This window comes from Pithys albifrons, chromosome 3 (genome assembly GCF_047495875.1).
Source record: "Pithys albifrons albifrons isolate INPA30051 chromosome 3, PitAlb_v1, whole genome shotgun sequence".
In the NCBI taxonomy this organism is placed as follows: Eukaryota; Metazoa; Chordata; class Aves; order Passeriformes; family Thamnophilidae; genus Pithys; species Pithys albifrons.
Genome location: NC_092460.1, coordinates 64920386 through 64937508, shown reverse-complemented (window position 1 = coordinate 64937508; position 17123 = coordinate 64920386). Strand labels below are relative to the sequence as shown.

At 39.3% G+C, this 17123-nt stretch overlaps 1 protein-coding gene across 1 annotated transcript; it reads left to right on the top strand.

The window, feature by feature from the left end:
• Window positions 1-2861: 2861 nt before the first annotated feature.
• On the top strand, window positions 2862-15720 carry RAB21 (RAB21, member RAS oncogene family). Its single transcript, XM_071552212.1, has 7 exons — window positions 2862-3221; window positions 9906-9965; window positions 10142-10249; window positions 11720-11783; window positions 12584-12638; window positions 13067-13155; window positions 14038-15720. The coding sequence occupies exons 1-7, from the start codon at window positions 3075-3077 to the stop codon at window positions 14175-14177; spliced, it is 663 nt and encodes a 220-aa protein (XP_071408313.1). The 5' UTR covers window positions 2862-3074; the 3' UTR covers window positions 14178-15720.
• Window positions 15721-17123: the final 1403 nt, after the last annotated feature.

The window sequence follows — 17123 nt, the reverse complement described above, 5'->3', positions numbered from 1 at the left end:
AATTATCCCAGAAATCAGTTGTGTGTTGTCCATGGCATGGGAGGTGTTGCTTATGCTGTTCTAGGTTTGATCAGGTAGAGTATCTCCTCTGACAGCTACTGCACACACTTAAGTTCACAGTGGAATTAACACATTAATATTTTTATAAGGAGATGTAATAATACAGGCTGAAGTAGCACATCATTTTCACTTTCAGAGGTGACACCACCTGTGATGTAAAAGACTTGAGTAAAATCACAGAATCACAGAATCACAGAGTATTCTTAAGTTGGAAGAGACCCACAAGGGTCATCGAGTCCAACTCTTATTACCAAGAATGATAAAAGGTCATGGCAATGAATACAGTTCTGCAGTTTCTTTTGGTTTAATAACATGCAGAGTATTGTAGTATCTTTGTGAAATATAAAATATGTCTTGAAAGGCATTTTTCATGCAGATGTAATCAGCAACACAGTTAGCACAGCACATTTGTAAAAGTATTTTTAGGAAGCTGTGTAAAAAGGGGACACATGCTAAATTAAAGAGCCATTCTCTTCTCAAATGCACTGAAACAAAAGAAACAGTTCCCAACTTAAGTTAACACAATTAAAATAACTTGGTATCTGTCACAGATATTTAAACCTGCAAATTTTACAAAGTCATGTATCAGACTCCAGTGAAATATGACACTTCAGGTAGCTCTGACAGAATTTTCTATTCTCAGCCAGACCTGCCTTTTAATTTCATTTAGTACTGGTGGCCGAAGTTATTGAAATTACAGGACTTTTCATACAACAAAGTCAGTAATCACAGGTTCCAGAGGAGAAAGAGGAGAACAGAAATGGCGGAATACCGTAGTTACTTGCAGCAGCCTACTGTCAGTGGGAAATGACTTGTTTGCCTCTGCACCACAGCAGAGCATTCTTGGAGAAACAGTCAGGTGAACTGAGCTTCAGTTGCTGTCTTATGCTTTGCTGTGTGCTCAGTTAGAAAAACAATGCTCACAGTTGTGCTGTCAGGTGCATTCAGCACATGGGCTTCATACAGGGTGTCTCTCGTGCGGCCCTTTCTAAAGTTTGAGCTCTTTCTCACTGGAAGATAGCCTCTGTTTCTTCTGAAGTGTTCAGTGTAGTAATACAGTTTGGATTGATGAAAGATCACCATGCAGAAAGTACCCTTTCAATGAGTAAGATGTAACAGATACATGAACCACTTCCATACAAAGAAGAACTGAAAAATACAAATCGTGTATTTTCACTTTTATCCCATGTATTTATAAAGAATGTACATAGAACTTGGTTTTGTTGAAAATACTAAAAAGCTGTAAGAACAGGAAGATTTTTGAATATAGCTCTCCACACAGCCCCCTGTGTCTCAGCAGATGCATTTGCCAGCATTTATCCAGGAAAGCCTTGATCTGCTGGAAGCAGCTTGTGTTCACAACCATTGATTTCTATTGTCTCTGGCAACCTTAATCCAAACTCCGTTTTGCCTCCTTCTGCGATTCAGCCTGAAAGAATAACTAACATGTCAGTCAGTTTTATGCCTGTACACGAAGGCATGACTGAACGAGGCAAACATCACTTTCCAGCAAGACAGTATTTTTATAGTCACTTGCTGAAAGCACTTACATGCTAACAAAACTGGAAATTTATTTAAGGAAAAGACATGCCTGAAGATTGTGTCTGCATTGATATGTATTTGGTCCCATTTCCTTAATTTACTAAAAAGGTTCACTTTATTTACATCTGGAGAAAATAAAAACATTCCAATTTTTGTGTGAATATAATGCTTCTTGCTGCAGGAAATCTGATCTTTGTTCTCCTGGACGCATTCCCTGTTCTTCCCTCTATTCTTTCTCATACAGCAGAGCATTAATCCTATCTGACAAAGAAAAAAAGGAAATTGCACTATGGAGCCTTTTCAAAAGCATTACTTTTCTTACCACTAAATGATCACTAGAGAGGTTGTGCTGCAGTCTTTTAGATTGGTTTGTGGGGATTGCTTTTAATTGCGAAATGATGCCCAGTTGTACAAGGCACTTATCCAGTTCTTGTGTGCAAGGCACCACTGGATCCCCCACAGGCAAAGAACTCCATAGGAGAACGTTTCTCTTGTACCTTTTTCCTTACTTGCTCCCATATCTGTTTTAAAGTGCTTTATTATGGACTTTTATTTTGCAAACATTTAGAGACCAGTGTAACATCACTCACACGAAGGGGGCCTTTGAATCATAGAATCATAGAATCGATTGGTTTGGAAAAGACCTCCGAGATCATCAAGTCCAACCCTTCGTCCATCTCCGGTCTGTTTACTGATCATGGCACTCAGTGCTAAGGCCAATCTCAGTTTAAAAACCTCCAGGGATGATGAATCCACCACCTCTCTGGGCAGGCCTGATTACTCTCTCTGTAAAGAATTCTTTTCTGATATCCAACTTAAATTTCCCCTGGCAGAGCTTGAGCCCGTGCCCCCTTGTCCTATTGCTGAGTGCCTGGGAGAAGAGACCAACCCCCACCTGGCTAGAACTTCCCTTCAGGTAGTTGGAATAAAATCCGTGCCCGGATGTTTATAACCCGTTTGCTGGCGGCGTTGTAGGTACGTCCGTTGCACTGGAGAGCCTTAACAAAACCTTTAAATCCACACCCGAGTGCAGAGCCCGAGCGGGATTTCCTTGCCGAGGAGGAGGAGCCGTCACGGCCCCGCCCCAGGCCCCGCCCACACTGCCTTGAATAGTTCAGGCCCCGCCCCCGCACTGCCCCTCAGAGGCCCCGCCCCCTCGCGGGCCCCGCGGCCGCCGCTCCCCCGCCCGTCCGGTGCTGCTGGGCGGGGCCTCGCGCCGCGCCGCGTCCCCCCCTCCCATTGGCGGCGGGGGCAGCGCGTGACCGAGGGGCGCGTGACGTAGGAGGAAGAAGCCGCCATTAGGGGCAGCGGGGCCGGGGCCGTGGGGCAGGTTTGGCTGTTGTGTCTCTTCCTCGCCTCCATCCCCGCGGCCTCGGCGCTTCCTTTCCGTCCTGCCCAGTCCCCCTCCCGCTCTCCCGGGGGCGCCCGGCGCGGCCCGTTGATGTGAGGCGCGGCTCGGCGGCGGGACGCGGATGGCGGCGGGGGCCGGCGCGGCGGCCGGGGGCCGCAGCTTCTCCTTCAAGGTGGTGCTGCTCGGGGAGGGCTGTGTGGGGAAAACCTCGCTGGTGCTGCGCTACTGCGAGAACAAGTTCAACGACAAGCACATCACCACCCTGCAGGTGCGGGGCGGGGGGGGGCGGGGGCGCCTCCCGGGGCGGCCGGGCCGGGGCGAGTGGGGGGTGCACTTGAGCGAGGGGCTTCCCGTCCTTGTGCTCCCCTCACTCCGCGCACCTCTCGGGACTGCTGGCCCCTGCCTTGTTTACAGCTTAGCAGAAGCCGGAGTGACCATCGCCATTCGCTCATGGTGGCTGTCCCCTGCCGAGTTCTCTAGAAGCCAGTTTTCTGGTTCTTTTCACGCCTCAAATCTAAGCTTTCAATACTTTAAGGCCTCATTTCTACTCTGCATGTTAACTGCCCAGTATTTTCCAGTTATGTATATGATTGTCTTCATGTGAGTCCTGGGAAGTAGGACGCGAAAGTAATTTTGTTATTGTAATCACTCTTAGTGGACTGATGACTAAGTGTTTCGTACGTGCTGCACGTCTCTAAATCATAGTCTTCCCCGTGTTCCCAAATCCTAACACTGGAGCTACGTAAAAGCTGCCACTTCCTGAAAAAAGCTTTCATAAAATGCTTTATGAGATTAAGGCTTACAATTTAAAAACAGAAGAGATTCTTAAGGCTTACTTGCCTGTCGTGATAGCTCCCTGAATTTTGACTGGATTGTCATTAGTACTGTCTGCTAATTTATAAAGAACTACAAAGTGATGTTTTGTTTATGAAATGTGAGAGTGTCTGGTTCAAAGCAATGTTTTTGCATGACCTACTAGTGATGGACAGCACTTTGCTTAACCGTTTTATTTGCAGTTACACCAGTTGCACAGCATCTTTCTTAGCAGTTGTGAGCATGTATATGAAAATGTGGGTTTTAATGTATATTGCTTTTAATACTTTCATTTTTAAATAAAGAAACAAACCCTTCCACTTGCTGGGCCACTGGTGGATTTTGAACTACTTTTTAGGTTCTTAAAGTCCAGAAGAAATAGTAAGTGATGCCAAAAAAAAAGCTCTACGGTAGTTATGTGCTATTCCTGTGCATTTAGGGTAAAATTCCTAAATTGGGTATCTCAGAAGTATTTAATAGTGAAAATTTCCCTTAAAACCAAAGAAGCGTTATAGATGCACTAGAAACAATACAGTGAATGTTTCCTAAACAGATAATGTTGCTCCAGTTATCCTATGAAAAGCTAAAAAGGTTGTTTCGAAGTCTGTTACCCTGTGTTCATACCTGGCTTTTGGCTGTTGGTAGGTTTCCTAGGCATGGTGTGGTATTTAAGGCAAGCACTGATGCCACAGAGGATATTTGGGGTGCTACAGATATGACTAATAACTTCTAGGTGTCAGAGGTGTAGCTGAAGTGTAGCAGTGAGCAAACAGTTGTTTAAAGTGTATCCAAAATGATGATGTGTAGCTGAATCTCATATCCCATGTAAAAAGAGAAGGGCTGAGTAGATTGTTACGTGATATAAATTGTATTTGTTGTTTGGAGATTTGTTCTTTAAATCTGTAGTGGAAAACCTTAAATTATAAGCAAAAAATAGGTTGGAATAAAGACTTGGGTCACAAATGTCATAAAATGGACCTTTAAAAAGCTCCAAAATGCTGATAGGAAAATAGCTGTAGATACTGTGGCTCAAGAGCTTTTGACTTTGACTGTGTGGAGTGGGGTGTATAGAGGAGTGGAAGCATATGCTCATCTTCATACTGAGGTTTTGTTTCTCTGCTGTAATTGGGTTTCTGGTTGCTACCTGTGTCTTTTAACGGACTGCACATTGTTTCTCAAGTCATTTGCTTTTCTGTTAACACATCCATCATAAAATGTGTCAGTTGCTGTTAAATCTTAACCATGGATCATGTGCACTTGTGAAGTATTATCTGTATTATTCTTTCCATATATCTTACAGTTCTAGAACAAAGTTAAGTAAGTCCTTCTGCTATGAAAACATCCCTTAAAAATAAGAGAAACTTGGTTATCTGATTAAGCAATGAAATATCACATTTGCAAAGCATCCTTCATTTGTGTTTTTTTTTAAGATTAAAGGCTTAGTCTGATAAGGTTGCTTTGTTTCACGGAAACAGTTCAGAGTATTGCACCAAATTGCTTTTGTTCCAATAAACCCAAAATTAGATAAATCCTTTGCTCCTGCTCCAGCAAACGAGTGACAGTGATGAATCATGGAAAGGTGACTAGATACTGAGGCAAGAGGGTCTCCATCCACAATATTCTCTGACTCAAAAAAGGAAAGTGTTGCATAGTGCATTATTCCAATATACTTGCAACAAAAAGGGTAGTGGGACTGGAGCCTTCTGGAAACTTCACTTAGTGGAGTTATTCTGCTGTGAAATTATTCTTTGTATGCTCAAATAGGAAAGTTTTGTGCTAGCAACAGAAGACTTTCACTAAAAGGGAGCAATTTCTCTTCTCTTCCCAACCCCCATCTCCAAATGCTAGCTGGAGTCACAGGGAACTTCCTTTGATTTTGGAGGCTGCTGGAACATGTTGATGTAGTTGTGTGAACAGCAAGTCATGTACTTGACATACTGATGACCTGCAGATGAAAATTAAGGTAGCTGCTGATTCACATAAGAAAACATCCAGGTAGAACAATGTGGAAAAGCTGATGCAGGAGAGGTAAGGATTTTTGCAGGCAATGGGTACAATCCATAACCTGTTGTCAGACCTGATAGGACAGTTAGATTTGGTTCCCATTGTTTGAAATATTGAGGTCAGTGCTCTCATACTGATAAAATAATTCTAAGCTATAACTTGATGTGAAGTGAACTGTGCTGGAATTACTGCAATGATAAACCTACTGTCAAACTCTTAATCAGGTAGATGCTTTATATTAGTTCATTACTCAAGATAAATACAACTTCTAAGTGCTGATCTCTCAGATGTGTGGGGGGCTGCAAAATATCCCACCCAAGAGATCTGCTCATGTGGTTCTGATCATACTACAGAGATCCTGATTGCATTGCTGGACTTGCATAACCTGGAAGAGCGGTGTTTGCTTTCAGGATAGATGGGGATGGGTGCAAGACAAAGCAAGGAAGTTCAGTGCTATGTTCAGTGTTTGTAAGCCTGCCCTGCTTCTGTTGAACATAAAACAGTCAAGGGCGGGTAACATACACCTGCTTTTTTTCAGTGACTTTCAGGAGACTCTTCTGGCTGAGTCTTCCTTGTGTTCTTTCTACTCAAGCCTCTTTGTCAGCTCCCAGCAGGATTTGGTGGACGTGTGAAACTGAGCTCTTAGAAGTAAGAATTAAAAGAAAGAAAAGTTTCCTACAGGCCCCTAGGTTGGAATTTTAGCTCTTATAGTTGCACTATCCTTGTTCTTCTAAGTGCCCAAGTATTCTTCAAACCAGTCATAAGACACTCAAGTCAAAATACCTAAGTTAGTAGCCTACTTCAAAGAGCTGTTTGAAATTACTTATCTTTGAATTAACTGTGGGCTTGTATATCCATGAGTTTTTCAAAGTCCTAGCAAAAATGAATTGTCACAGTAATTAAAATAATATGGAAAGGAGTTACTGATTTTAAGTAGAGTCACAACTCAGACTTAATACTGCAGTACTCAATTTGGTGCATTTTTGGGAGATTAGAGAAAATGTTGAGTCCTTTTCAATGTGTAATTACCTAACACTGTGTATACTGTTATGATTTCAAAGGCTTTGACTTTGAAACTTGGCAAACTTTGGAATCTTGGCAACTGATTTTTTCCCTAAACTATCTCAAAATAGAAGTTAAGACTCTTCCTTACATGTTGGGTTCCCCCAAATTTCTAAAAGCTGCTGTGTAGTCCTGCTGTTCACGTGGGGGTGGGGGTGGGTGGGTGTTGTGTTTTGGTTTGGTGTTGTTGTTGTTGTTTTGGTTTTGGTTTGGGGTTTTGGTTTGTTTTTTGTGGTTGGTTGTTGGGTTTTGTGCTCACTAACCTTAGAATGGGTGAAGGGGGTGGACATGTGTGTGTGTCACAAGGTGGATATTCATTGATTTGTGTTTACTGTGTTTGCCACTGTGTAAGTAAAATGCATTTTACTGATGGTAAACGCACCAAACTTACCCATACCTATTAATTCAAGAGCAGAGCCTGCTAACTATTCTTCAAATACATGATGACAATGAAGAAGAATGAAGCATTTAATCTGTAATACTGTACTGCTGATTTCTTGCAGCATGTTTGCAAAGCTTTCTGCTCATTACTGACCATGACTGCTTCAAGTACCAGGTTCCAGACTTGTTATCAGACAAGCCTGCTTGTAATCGGGGTACCTGCTATGGGATACTGTCTCTCCTTTTTTGACTACAGGCCCAAGACTTTAGATAGACTAAAAATCAGTACAAATTTATCAAGTTTTAATACTGAGAGCAAGTACAGTAGCCTAATGCTAAATACCTTGCCACAGTCTGCTGTGGTTAGGGACATTTCTGCAGGAGATAGTAAAAAGCCTTACTTGAATGTAGGTGTCTTCTAGTACTGGGTCATAGAAAATGGAATATTCTACTCTTAGTGAAAAAAGACAGTAGTATAGGTACTACAGGTATAAAAACTGTAGAATGGGTGATACTGAAGCAAAACAGCTATGCAGATAAACCTGCTTTAGTGTTTGCTCTGTCAGATAGGAAATACACATGCTATTAATTGGGTCAGTGTCTAAAGCTATGATGATATAACTTTATAGTTAGTGAATTCTCTGTAGTTTTAAATATAAATCCTGTTTCTGTGAACGATTTTTCTGCCTTTTGATTCAGAAATATGATTCTAAATCCCATATGTGAAACTGGTGTCATCTAAGCAGATTTGGATGGTTGATGTTGTGACAAAAGCAAACAGTGTTCAGAAGAGCTTTTCCTTTGAAATTTGCAATAGAATATTGAGTACTGTAGTACAGCAGATCAATAAAATATTGTCAGGTAAGCTTTGATTCATTGTGCCCAACCACATCTTCTCTCCATATGGCCCAATTGTTGGTGAATTAAAACTACTGAAGTCACCTCTAAGCTTTTAAAATGTGGTGTAGCATGATCAGTTATGGTGACTTGGTACTGATCAGATAATCCTCAAGGACAGCTAGCTGAAAGCCAGCAGCTACTTTCTGTAGAGTTTTTGATTATAGAATTAAATCTTTTCTGATGTCTAAAGATTTGCTACTCTGCTGTTTGGCTGTTTGTTTACAGGTTGGCTAGAAGATAAAACCCATTCAAACATGCTTTCTAGAACTTTTTCCAGACTTTTGACTTGTGTCCCCTTACCTGTAGACTGAAGGGGTCATGTTAATGTTTTAGTTATTTGAACACAGTGGTTGTAGTAATGAGTTCTTTGCTGTCTGCTCTTGGAAAGTGAGTGTTTTTCTTCTGGTCTGTTCTCTCTGTTCCATTCATCAGACTTTGTGGAAAGCTTTGGGGGAAGGTACAACTTACTGACGAAAAGGGGTTTTTTAATCATCTCTCCTTAGGTCAGGGAAATGCCAGAGTTGATATTAGGAAAGTAGCTGAAGAGCAGGAGCTGCTGTAGCAGCTGAGTGAGAGACACTTTGAGAGCAGTTTAGGTTGGTGTTAAGTTGAACTGTTATGGTCTTGTGCGTATGTACAGGTCACTTGTGTAGTCAAGCAGCAAGTGGTTCCAGCAGCTTATCTGACCCACTGCACTTTCCACATGTGTGAGTCTTGGTTCTATGGCTGGTCAGTGCTTGTAAGGAGAACTCCTGCTGAGCTGCTACAATCCAGCCTAAAATAACCTGTGATGGATGTATTGCAAAATAGCACCTAGCACCTGTTGGAACCCAGTGCAAGCTGAAGTGAAACTGAAAGGAAAACTGAATATAACTTAAGGGAGAAAACAAAAGTTAACCCTTGGCAACTGAATTGTCTGATGTTAACATGTTACTGCTAGTCTTCAGAATGGGGGAAATGGGTTCCTAATGCAACAATGCCTTCAGACCTTCTTCTGGTCCATTAAACTTAAATTTTATCCCTTTTTAGCCATTGAATTGTAGACTTGGTAACAGAGGTGCATTTGAAAATGTGGATCATGCAAGCTTGGAGAAAACCAGATCTACTCAAGTTACTGAAGTTAGACTAACATTGCAATGTGCCATAGTCTTGTAAAATGTTTCCAGAAGCTAATGTAGTGGAATTCAAAGCATTTTGTGTGCTTATTCTGAGACTTTTCACCTCAAACAAAAACACAAACCCCAAAAACGGATGAGGGTGAGTTGTGGGCTCACTTTAGCAAAAAAAAGGAAAATATACAGACAAGGAAACTTGTGGAATACCAGTGTTCCAAAATGTTTAGTGATAAAACTCAAATTGGTTTTTTTTTGTTCTAGTAGTTCAGTAATAGTGAACTGCTTTGCCTAATTCCTGCAAATTAAAAATCCTGTTATGTTGATTCCTAACCTAACTGCATGTACTCCTGTGAAATGCCTTGATTTCAGTTTAAACTGATTAGTCCTGTGAATTCAGACTCTATCCACAGAATTCATCCTCCCCAAATCATTCAAAACAACAGGAAAAAGATGTAGTAAAGGATTGGCTTAAGCCAAATTTATTTAGAACAGACTGTTGGCAAACTGTAGTGAAATGACTAACTGACTTGGTATTGACTCAGCCTTCTGGCTTACAGAATGTTTTGATCTGAAAATGTGTGTTTTATTGATTCAGATATTTTTATTAATCAAGTAATCTGAGGTCTAATGAAGCATTTGGTGTGTAAAATTTAACTCTGTTCTGCTTTGATTTCCAGGCATCTTTTCTTACAAAGAAGCTAAATATTGGTGGGAAGAGAGTAAACCTTGCAATATGGGTATGTTTACTTCCCTATTTTTTTCTCCCTTAGCTAATTAGAATGTGTTTCTGAAAAAATACTTAGGCTTACTATATCTCAAATGTTAGGCACTTCTTAATAAAGTTACGTACTTGGAGTTCCTTGAACTATTGTTTGCTTTGTCTTAAATGCTAACAAGTGTATTTTAAATGCAGGATACAGCTGGTCAAGAAAGATTTCATGCATTGGGGCCCATCTACTACAGGGATTCCAATGGCGCTATTCTAGTATATGATATAACAGATGAAGACTCTTTTCAAAAGGTACTGGACATCTTTATACATCTGTGTGAGATGTAAACTGACTAAAGGATAATCTGTGATATGTGTAAATGGGAATCTTCTGTTTTCAGCAATATACATGACATTTGCAAATTTAGACCATATAATGGAAGGATACACCTTATTACTATTCTTTTGAAGGCTGACTTCTATTCTAACAGGGTTATTCAAAGAACACCAGAGAATTAGATGTGTGAGCTACCTGTGACAGGCTATAAGCATGAGCTGGTGCTGTTGTGCTACTATGCCATACTGCTCTCTACTGTATAAACCAAATTTCTCGAAAATATTAAGTGACATGGCTTTTCACAGATCTGAGGATGCTGCAAGTGCAATACAAGATAGTGGAAACATTATATTCTCTGTGATAATAGGTACTTCAAATCCTCATCAAAACCTGGAATTTGATGGCTAATTATCTAACAGCAGTATTAGTTGATGAGTTTGAGCAAGTGAGTTTTTTCCAACCCTGCGTCAAATCTGTGCTATCACTCTATAGGATGTTCCAGCTGAAAACTAGTGATGCTCTTTTTTAAGCCAGTTTGAGTTGCTTGTGGTAAAACCCATGGGACTTCTGTGTAGAGAAGTAAGAAATTGTGGTTGTATGGACAAGCCTTGGGTTAACAATGATGGAAATAGTGTGAGGGTACAATTCCACAACAGTTTAATTCTTAAATAGTCTGGTGTAGGGCAAGTAAAGCAGTTGTGCTAGCAGTTAAAACACTTGCCCCACTGGCAGAATTATGATGACTTGAGAGTTTACTTCAATTTGTCTCTCTTCATGCTGAGCCCTACTTAGTAAAATTTGCAGAAAAAGAGATAAAAGGCTATTTTGCACAAGTTATTGCATAACTACTACTGTCTCATGTAGCCTAACTATTTTTAGATTCTTGAAAGGAATGCCTCTTCCCAATCAAATTCCCTTAAAATAGCAGTCCCTAAGTCAATGCAGTGATCATACAACTTCAAAGACTGACAACAGATACCTTACCATCAGCTGACTCGACACTCTTGTCCCATCTCTTCTCTCAGGAAACAAACATCTGTTATAATCTAGCCTGAAAAACTCAGGTCAGGTGCCTCTACCTTTAAAGTACCATTTGTGATCTGTCAGTAAGTGCCTGTTGATAAAAGATCTCATGCCTGACCTAAAGTGGCCCATGCAGTGAACTTATTCTTTGGAGTGGGGCTAACATGAGTGTGGTGAGTTATATTTCTGGAGTCATTGAGCCATTTTACCTAAGTCATTTGCTCTTAATTTCACCTGTGAACTAAAACCTGCTGAACAAGAGATGTGTAGCTATCTAAAGAATATTTTTCCACCTATGTTGCTCTAAACATGTTTGGTTCAAGTTTAGAGTGAACGGCTAATGAAGGAAATAGGATAGTTCCTCATAGCCTAAGCTAGTAGTGTAGCCAGTGAAAATAAACTCACCTCTCTTCTTTTCACAGGTAAAAAACTGGGTTAAGGAGTTAAGAAAAATGTTGGGAAATGAAATCTGTTTATGTATAGTAGGTAAGTCTTTTTAACATGTGATTCTAATAACTGAATTGGAAACATCTTTTAATAGCATCTTCCAAACACTGCTTTAACAGCTTGTACATGTGAAGGGGTAAAGCTTTTGTTAATTAAATACTTAAAGTTAAATTGGAGCCAGAAGTTTCAGTAGATCACATAGGGGAAGATAAGAGTTTGATTCAAAAAAAATAAGCTGTTTAATGATAGACTTGCAGAAGTGAATGGTGCAGACACCTGCAGGCTGTAATTTAACCAAATGCGTATTATAATTCTTTCAAATACTCAAACTCATAGTATTTACTGTTCTCAGTGGCATAGTCTAGATATTTGTCTGTTTTCATAAACAAGTGCTTGTGGGGTAGAGTGAGTCTTAAAGCTCTGATATTTCAGTGTAAATGGAATGCAACAGAAATACTCCCTTTAGATTTAAATCTAATCTAATTATTCAAACACTTTCATGAGATATGGACATTCTATAAAAATTACCTCTGCAGCACAGGGAAGCTGCCAGTAAATTACAGGAGGAAAGCAAAAGGCTAAACTGGGTGGCTTATATGGAGGTATTTAGCTATCCTGGTCTCTCTAGAGAAGTAGCACTTCATCCTCATTGTCTGTAAATGCTTGTGTGAAAGGAGATTCTCAAATCTTATCTTTGTACTCCAAACTGAGACTTGTGTAAGACCTGGTCTTTACTGGGACAGCTTGTGAGAAAATGGTGCGGTGCAATGATTACTTGTCTGCTTTCTTTTGGGAATCTTGGAGTATAGAAATTTGAATTATTAACTTGTTTCCAACAGGTAACAAAATAGACTTGGAAAAAGAGAGGCATGTTTCAGTGCAAGAAGCAGAAACGTAAGTCACACCAATTATTAATAGAAACAGTCATTGCAGAGTTATGCTGGAGTAATAAACTTGTGATGCTGTTAATACAGCAGCCAGCTGGGCACTGCTGGTTTATGCCGGCCAGTTGTTAAGTGTTCTGTAAGTGTCTGAGTCCCAGGGTAACCTTATTGACCAAACTGCAGCTTTGGAGTTGTACATGATTAAAGTCAACATTTGCAGTTTAAATGCATTTCTAGGCATGAAATTTTCTTATTTTTGTCTAGTGTGTTGCATCAGTCATAGCAATTTTAAACACACCTTGTTTTTTATATAAAATCAACATGTATAGATTGACTCTGAAGTCAGAATAAAACCTCCTGTGATTATTGTTTCATATAAAGTGGATTAGAAAGATTGAGTCCTTTACTACAATGAAGCTCTGTATCTGCTTTTGACAGGTATGCTGAATCTGTTGGAGCAAAACATTATCATACTTCAGCTAAACAGAACAAAGGAATTGAAGAACTGTTTCTTGACCTTTGTAAAAGTAGGTATTATGTAGTTTGTTGGTACAGAGCTCATTCACAAAACGAATTCAGAAATGCTTTTAAGGCCATATAGAAGAGCTTTAATGTAAACTACCACTAAGAACTGACATCATTTGAGTCTACTTCAAGCCATTCATGTACCATAACAGCTCTGGAAGCTTGATGTATGAATGCCTGCAATATTACTTCAAAAATATTTTAGTGTTTTGGAGCACTGACTGCTGCTCCATTTACCATGCTCAAATAGTAACCCAAATTGAACTTCATATGACTGGTCTCACCATTGCTTGCCTCAAGCCCTCTGTTTCAACCTCTTTCAAAATCTTCTCAAATACTGTCAATTACAAATCATAAACTCAAAGCTGTAATGATGCAAATTTTACACAGCAGTCTAAGCAAATGGTAAAGATGGTATGTTGGGATTAAAATGTTACACAGGAAAGTTGTCCTATCAGTTGTGTTTCTGTGATAGAAGAACTTAAGAAAAACTTATCCTGCATGTCTCAAGACTTGGTTGGATTAATTTTTTTCTTTTAGAGGGTGGAGTTTCCTGACTTGCTTGTTTCTTTCATTTTGTAGTTGATTTTTTGTTTTTTTTTTTAACAGAATGTTCTTGATATGGGGGGATAAATCTAGCTTTTGAAGCTGCTAACTCCAGAACATCTGGGCATCTATAGCAGGAGCTGCTGAATGTTTGATGCTTTAGAAAGGTTAAGTACATTCTTGCAGCTGTCATGTGATACTTGAGTGGTTAGTTCCACATAACAAACAGGAGAACCAGCCTTACCAAACTTTGTCTCTGCGCATAACTCAGATTGAGATCTCAAAGTCTTGTGTAAAAATGTGGTGGAATGTCATCTAATACATTTCTTTCTTTACAGGAATGATAGAAACTGCTCAGGTGGATGAAAGAGCAAGAGGCAATGGTTCCAGTCAGTCAGGAATAGCAAGGCGAGGTGTACAGATCATTGATGATGAGCCACAAGTACAGAGCACTGGAGGTTGTTGTTCTTCTGGATAATTATAAAACTGTGCATCACTGCCCTCTTAATATGAAGACTGCCATATTCCAAGTCACGCATTCTTTACCAATGGAGTAATAGAATTAACAGTATTTAAAAATAATCACATGTAACACTGCAGAGACCTTAAGTGCTAAACTAGTGGCATCTGTGACCAGAGAATTGGCATTTTCTACAGTGGTTAACAAAGCAATTACCAATGGCCTTTTTACATATTTTTCTTTAATGAGGAATAATATGCATGTAGAAAAGACCTACTTAAAGGCTTCATTTATATTCTTTTAAATCAGATCATTATTTAATAACTTATATACATTGTTGTTGGAATGGTATACGTTTTTGCAGCTCTTTGTATTTTGTGGTAGATGGAATTGTATCACTTCTAAAATGCAAATTGATTTTTTTTTTGTAATTAGCAGATATCTGAAGTAATATTTTTGCAGGGCCTCCACAAGCCTATAACTCAACTACTTTGATATATTCTGTTCATCCTGAATGCCAAGCTGGTAAAATACATTGTAAATTACATATTAAATATTTTATCTGCTTTTACAATTGCAGGTGCAGAAATATGTACATCAGTCTTGTCAGTGATTGTGAAGTGAATAAGTCAGTGAAAGATGCAAGCTTTTCATGTGTACTGTTGAATTACTCATTCTAGTCCCCCTACTTGAAAACAGCTTTGTTTTGGGTACATCCATAGCTACATCAATTTTTTAATCCATTTCTGGCAAGCAACACTATTTAGAGTATCCCCTTATTGGGAAAAGAATGCATCTGTGGACTGTTGTTTAACATTGAGGTGTTTGACTCCCAGCTAAAACAGTTGGTGCATGCATATACTTTGCCTCTGCAGTTACTTTGTCCTCTCAGAATATCCCCAGAAAGTCCAAGCAACTTTAGCCCTCATCTGTCTGGTAGCGAGTAAACCAGATGCATGGGAAACCTTTAGCTGCTTTAATATGTTTGTGTCCCAAGACAGCATTATAAACTATTTATGAACATAATTTTCCCTGTATTGCAGGGCTTGAGTAAATAATTTAATTTGCATTAGCTAGAACTGCTTCTGATTTGGAGTGGTTAAATGGAAGATGTGAAACTTGCCAGATGTAGCTGTAACTTTGGGGATTCTAGGCAGAATTGAACTTATTCCTGATTTGCTCTTTCTCCTGTCAAGTGTTTTGAAGCCCACTTAAGTTTTGGGAGGAGGCTTTTTCAGAAAAAGTGTATGACCTATCACAAAGGAACACAAATGGCAGTAGCTGAAACTTCAAAATGTTTTGTGCTCTGACTTTTTTTACTTAAGTTGTCATGCTTGGAAAAACAGTAAAGGTGATGTCTATGACAAAGTAGAATATCCTTGGCCTTCCTTTTTCTGAAAGGTAGAATTAGTATGGCATATGAATGCACTGAGTGATGTGGGTATGTTCTGATACACAAAAAGAGCAGTAGTAACGAATTAGTTGGATGTGTAAGAAGTGTGCTGTCTTGAGAATGATTTTTGTTTTCTCTGAAATAATAGATGGCTTTGATACAGACTGATCCTGGTGCATTTTTTCCCTTTCTGCCTTAACTGTGGTATAGATACTTTCTCTTAGACTACCATTGTTGTGCTTTTCTGACGTGATTGTATGCATGATGGAGAAAGGTGATCTGTTTGTGCTAGTGAAGATCAAGTTTCTTGACTGTACAGAGCTTTGGTGTAAATCTAAAATTTGTGATTACATGTGTGTATATGTAGCAGCACCGTTAACATTCTCATGTCTAACAGTGAACTTTGACAAAGTTGAAAAACAGGTCACTTTGATCTAAAATCAGTATCTGACAGTCAGTCTTGTAAGTGATAAAACAGTGATATGAGGAGTGAAATTGGCAAAACTTGATGTTCAAGACTAGTATTTCCTTATAATAGGAGTTCCAGATATTTTGATTCAAACTTCATTTTTTCCACCTCTGCAAAAAAGCCAACCAAACAACCCAACCTCAATTAGACTTAGTTAAAGCGGTATCTGGAATGTATCTTTCTGCCTGCGGCTAAAGAGTTTTTAGTGTATTCTGTGGTAGGGGCATTCCATGTGACTTGTGTCAATTACAAAACTAACAGAGATGTGTTGATACTAACTCTTAAGTCTTACAGAATTAAAACTACTACTGCTGGAAACTTAGGTGGGAGGAAGGAAGCCTGCAATTTTGTAATGCTGAAAATGTTCTGGTTGGTATTAGCAAAATATTTTAAAAAATAAATTTCTCAAGTTACTTTTCTTAAGCTAAATATAAAAGTACTCACTGGAAACCTTTCTGTGTATGCTGCGGTTTGGTTGGACTTTATGAAATTCACCCTGCAAAGCACAGGTTTATAACCTTACAAAAATAGAGCTTCTTGAAGTCAGTGAAGATGGTTTGCAAGGCAGAAGTGAAAACGTTATTATGTGTTTATATGGATTAACATAACACTTGAGCTATTCAGTTCTAGCAGACAACATACAACAGCTCCAGGAAAAAGCATCTTTATCAAAGATACTGAGAATGTTCTTTGCATTTGATATATAGGAAAGCACAAATAGCTTGTGTTTCTGTATTTGAGCAGGATCTTACTCTCTATGTTGCTTGCTTTTCATGAATCTTGCATTTGATCTCGAGTGCCTGGTTTGTAAATCTAAAGGAGAAGTTCCTGACTCTTGTGGCTGAAAGCAAGTAAGCTGTTTTTTTCATTCTTGTGAGAAGTGTGCAAGAGAACAAGGCCATTTGTCTTTAGAAAGTCCTTCTGTGGTGGGACAGATAGAACCAGCCAGACACTCGCTGCACTACATGTGAGTCAACATTGAGCACACTTCCTCACATAAAAACTTGACAAAGATTACTCACATACTAAATAAAATTGTCTGACTTGCTACAAATACTTTTCTAGAACAACTTTTTAAGGACTTGTTCACAGTCTTGATGCT

What these genes read in the sequence shown, in the direction of transcription:
- RAB21 (XM_071552212.1), top strand. Translation starts at nt 3,075, where the DNA reads ATGGCGGCGGGGGCCGGCGCGGCGGCCGGGGGCCGCAGCTTCTCCTTC. An exon ending in TCAGTGCAAGAAGCAGAAAC is followed by an intron (nt 12,639 to 13,066) that starts GTAAGTCACACC and finishes TGCTTTTGACAG; the next exon opens with GTATGCTGAATCTGTTGGAG. An exon ending in GTTTCTTGACCTTTGTAAAA is followed by an intron (nt 13,156 to 14,037) that starts GTAGGTATTATG and finishes CTTTCTTTACAG; the next exon opens with GAATGATAGAAACTGCTCAG.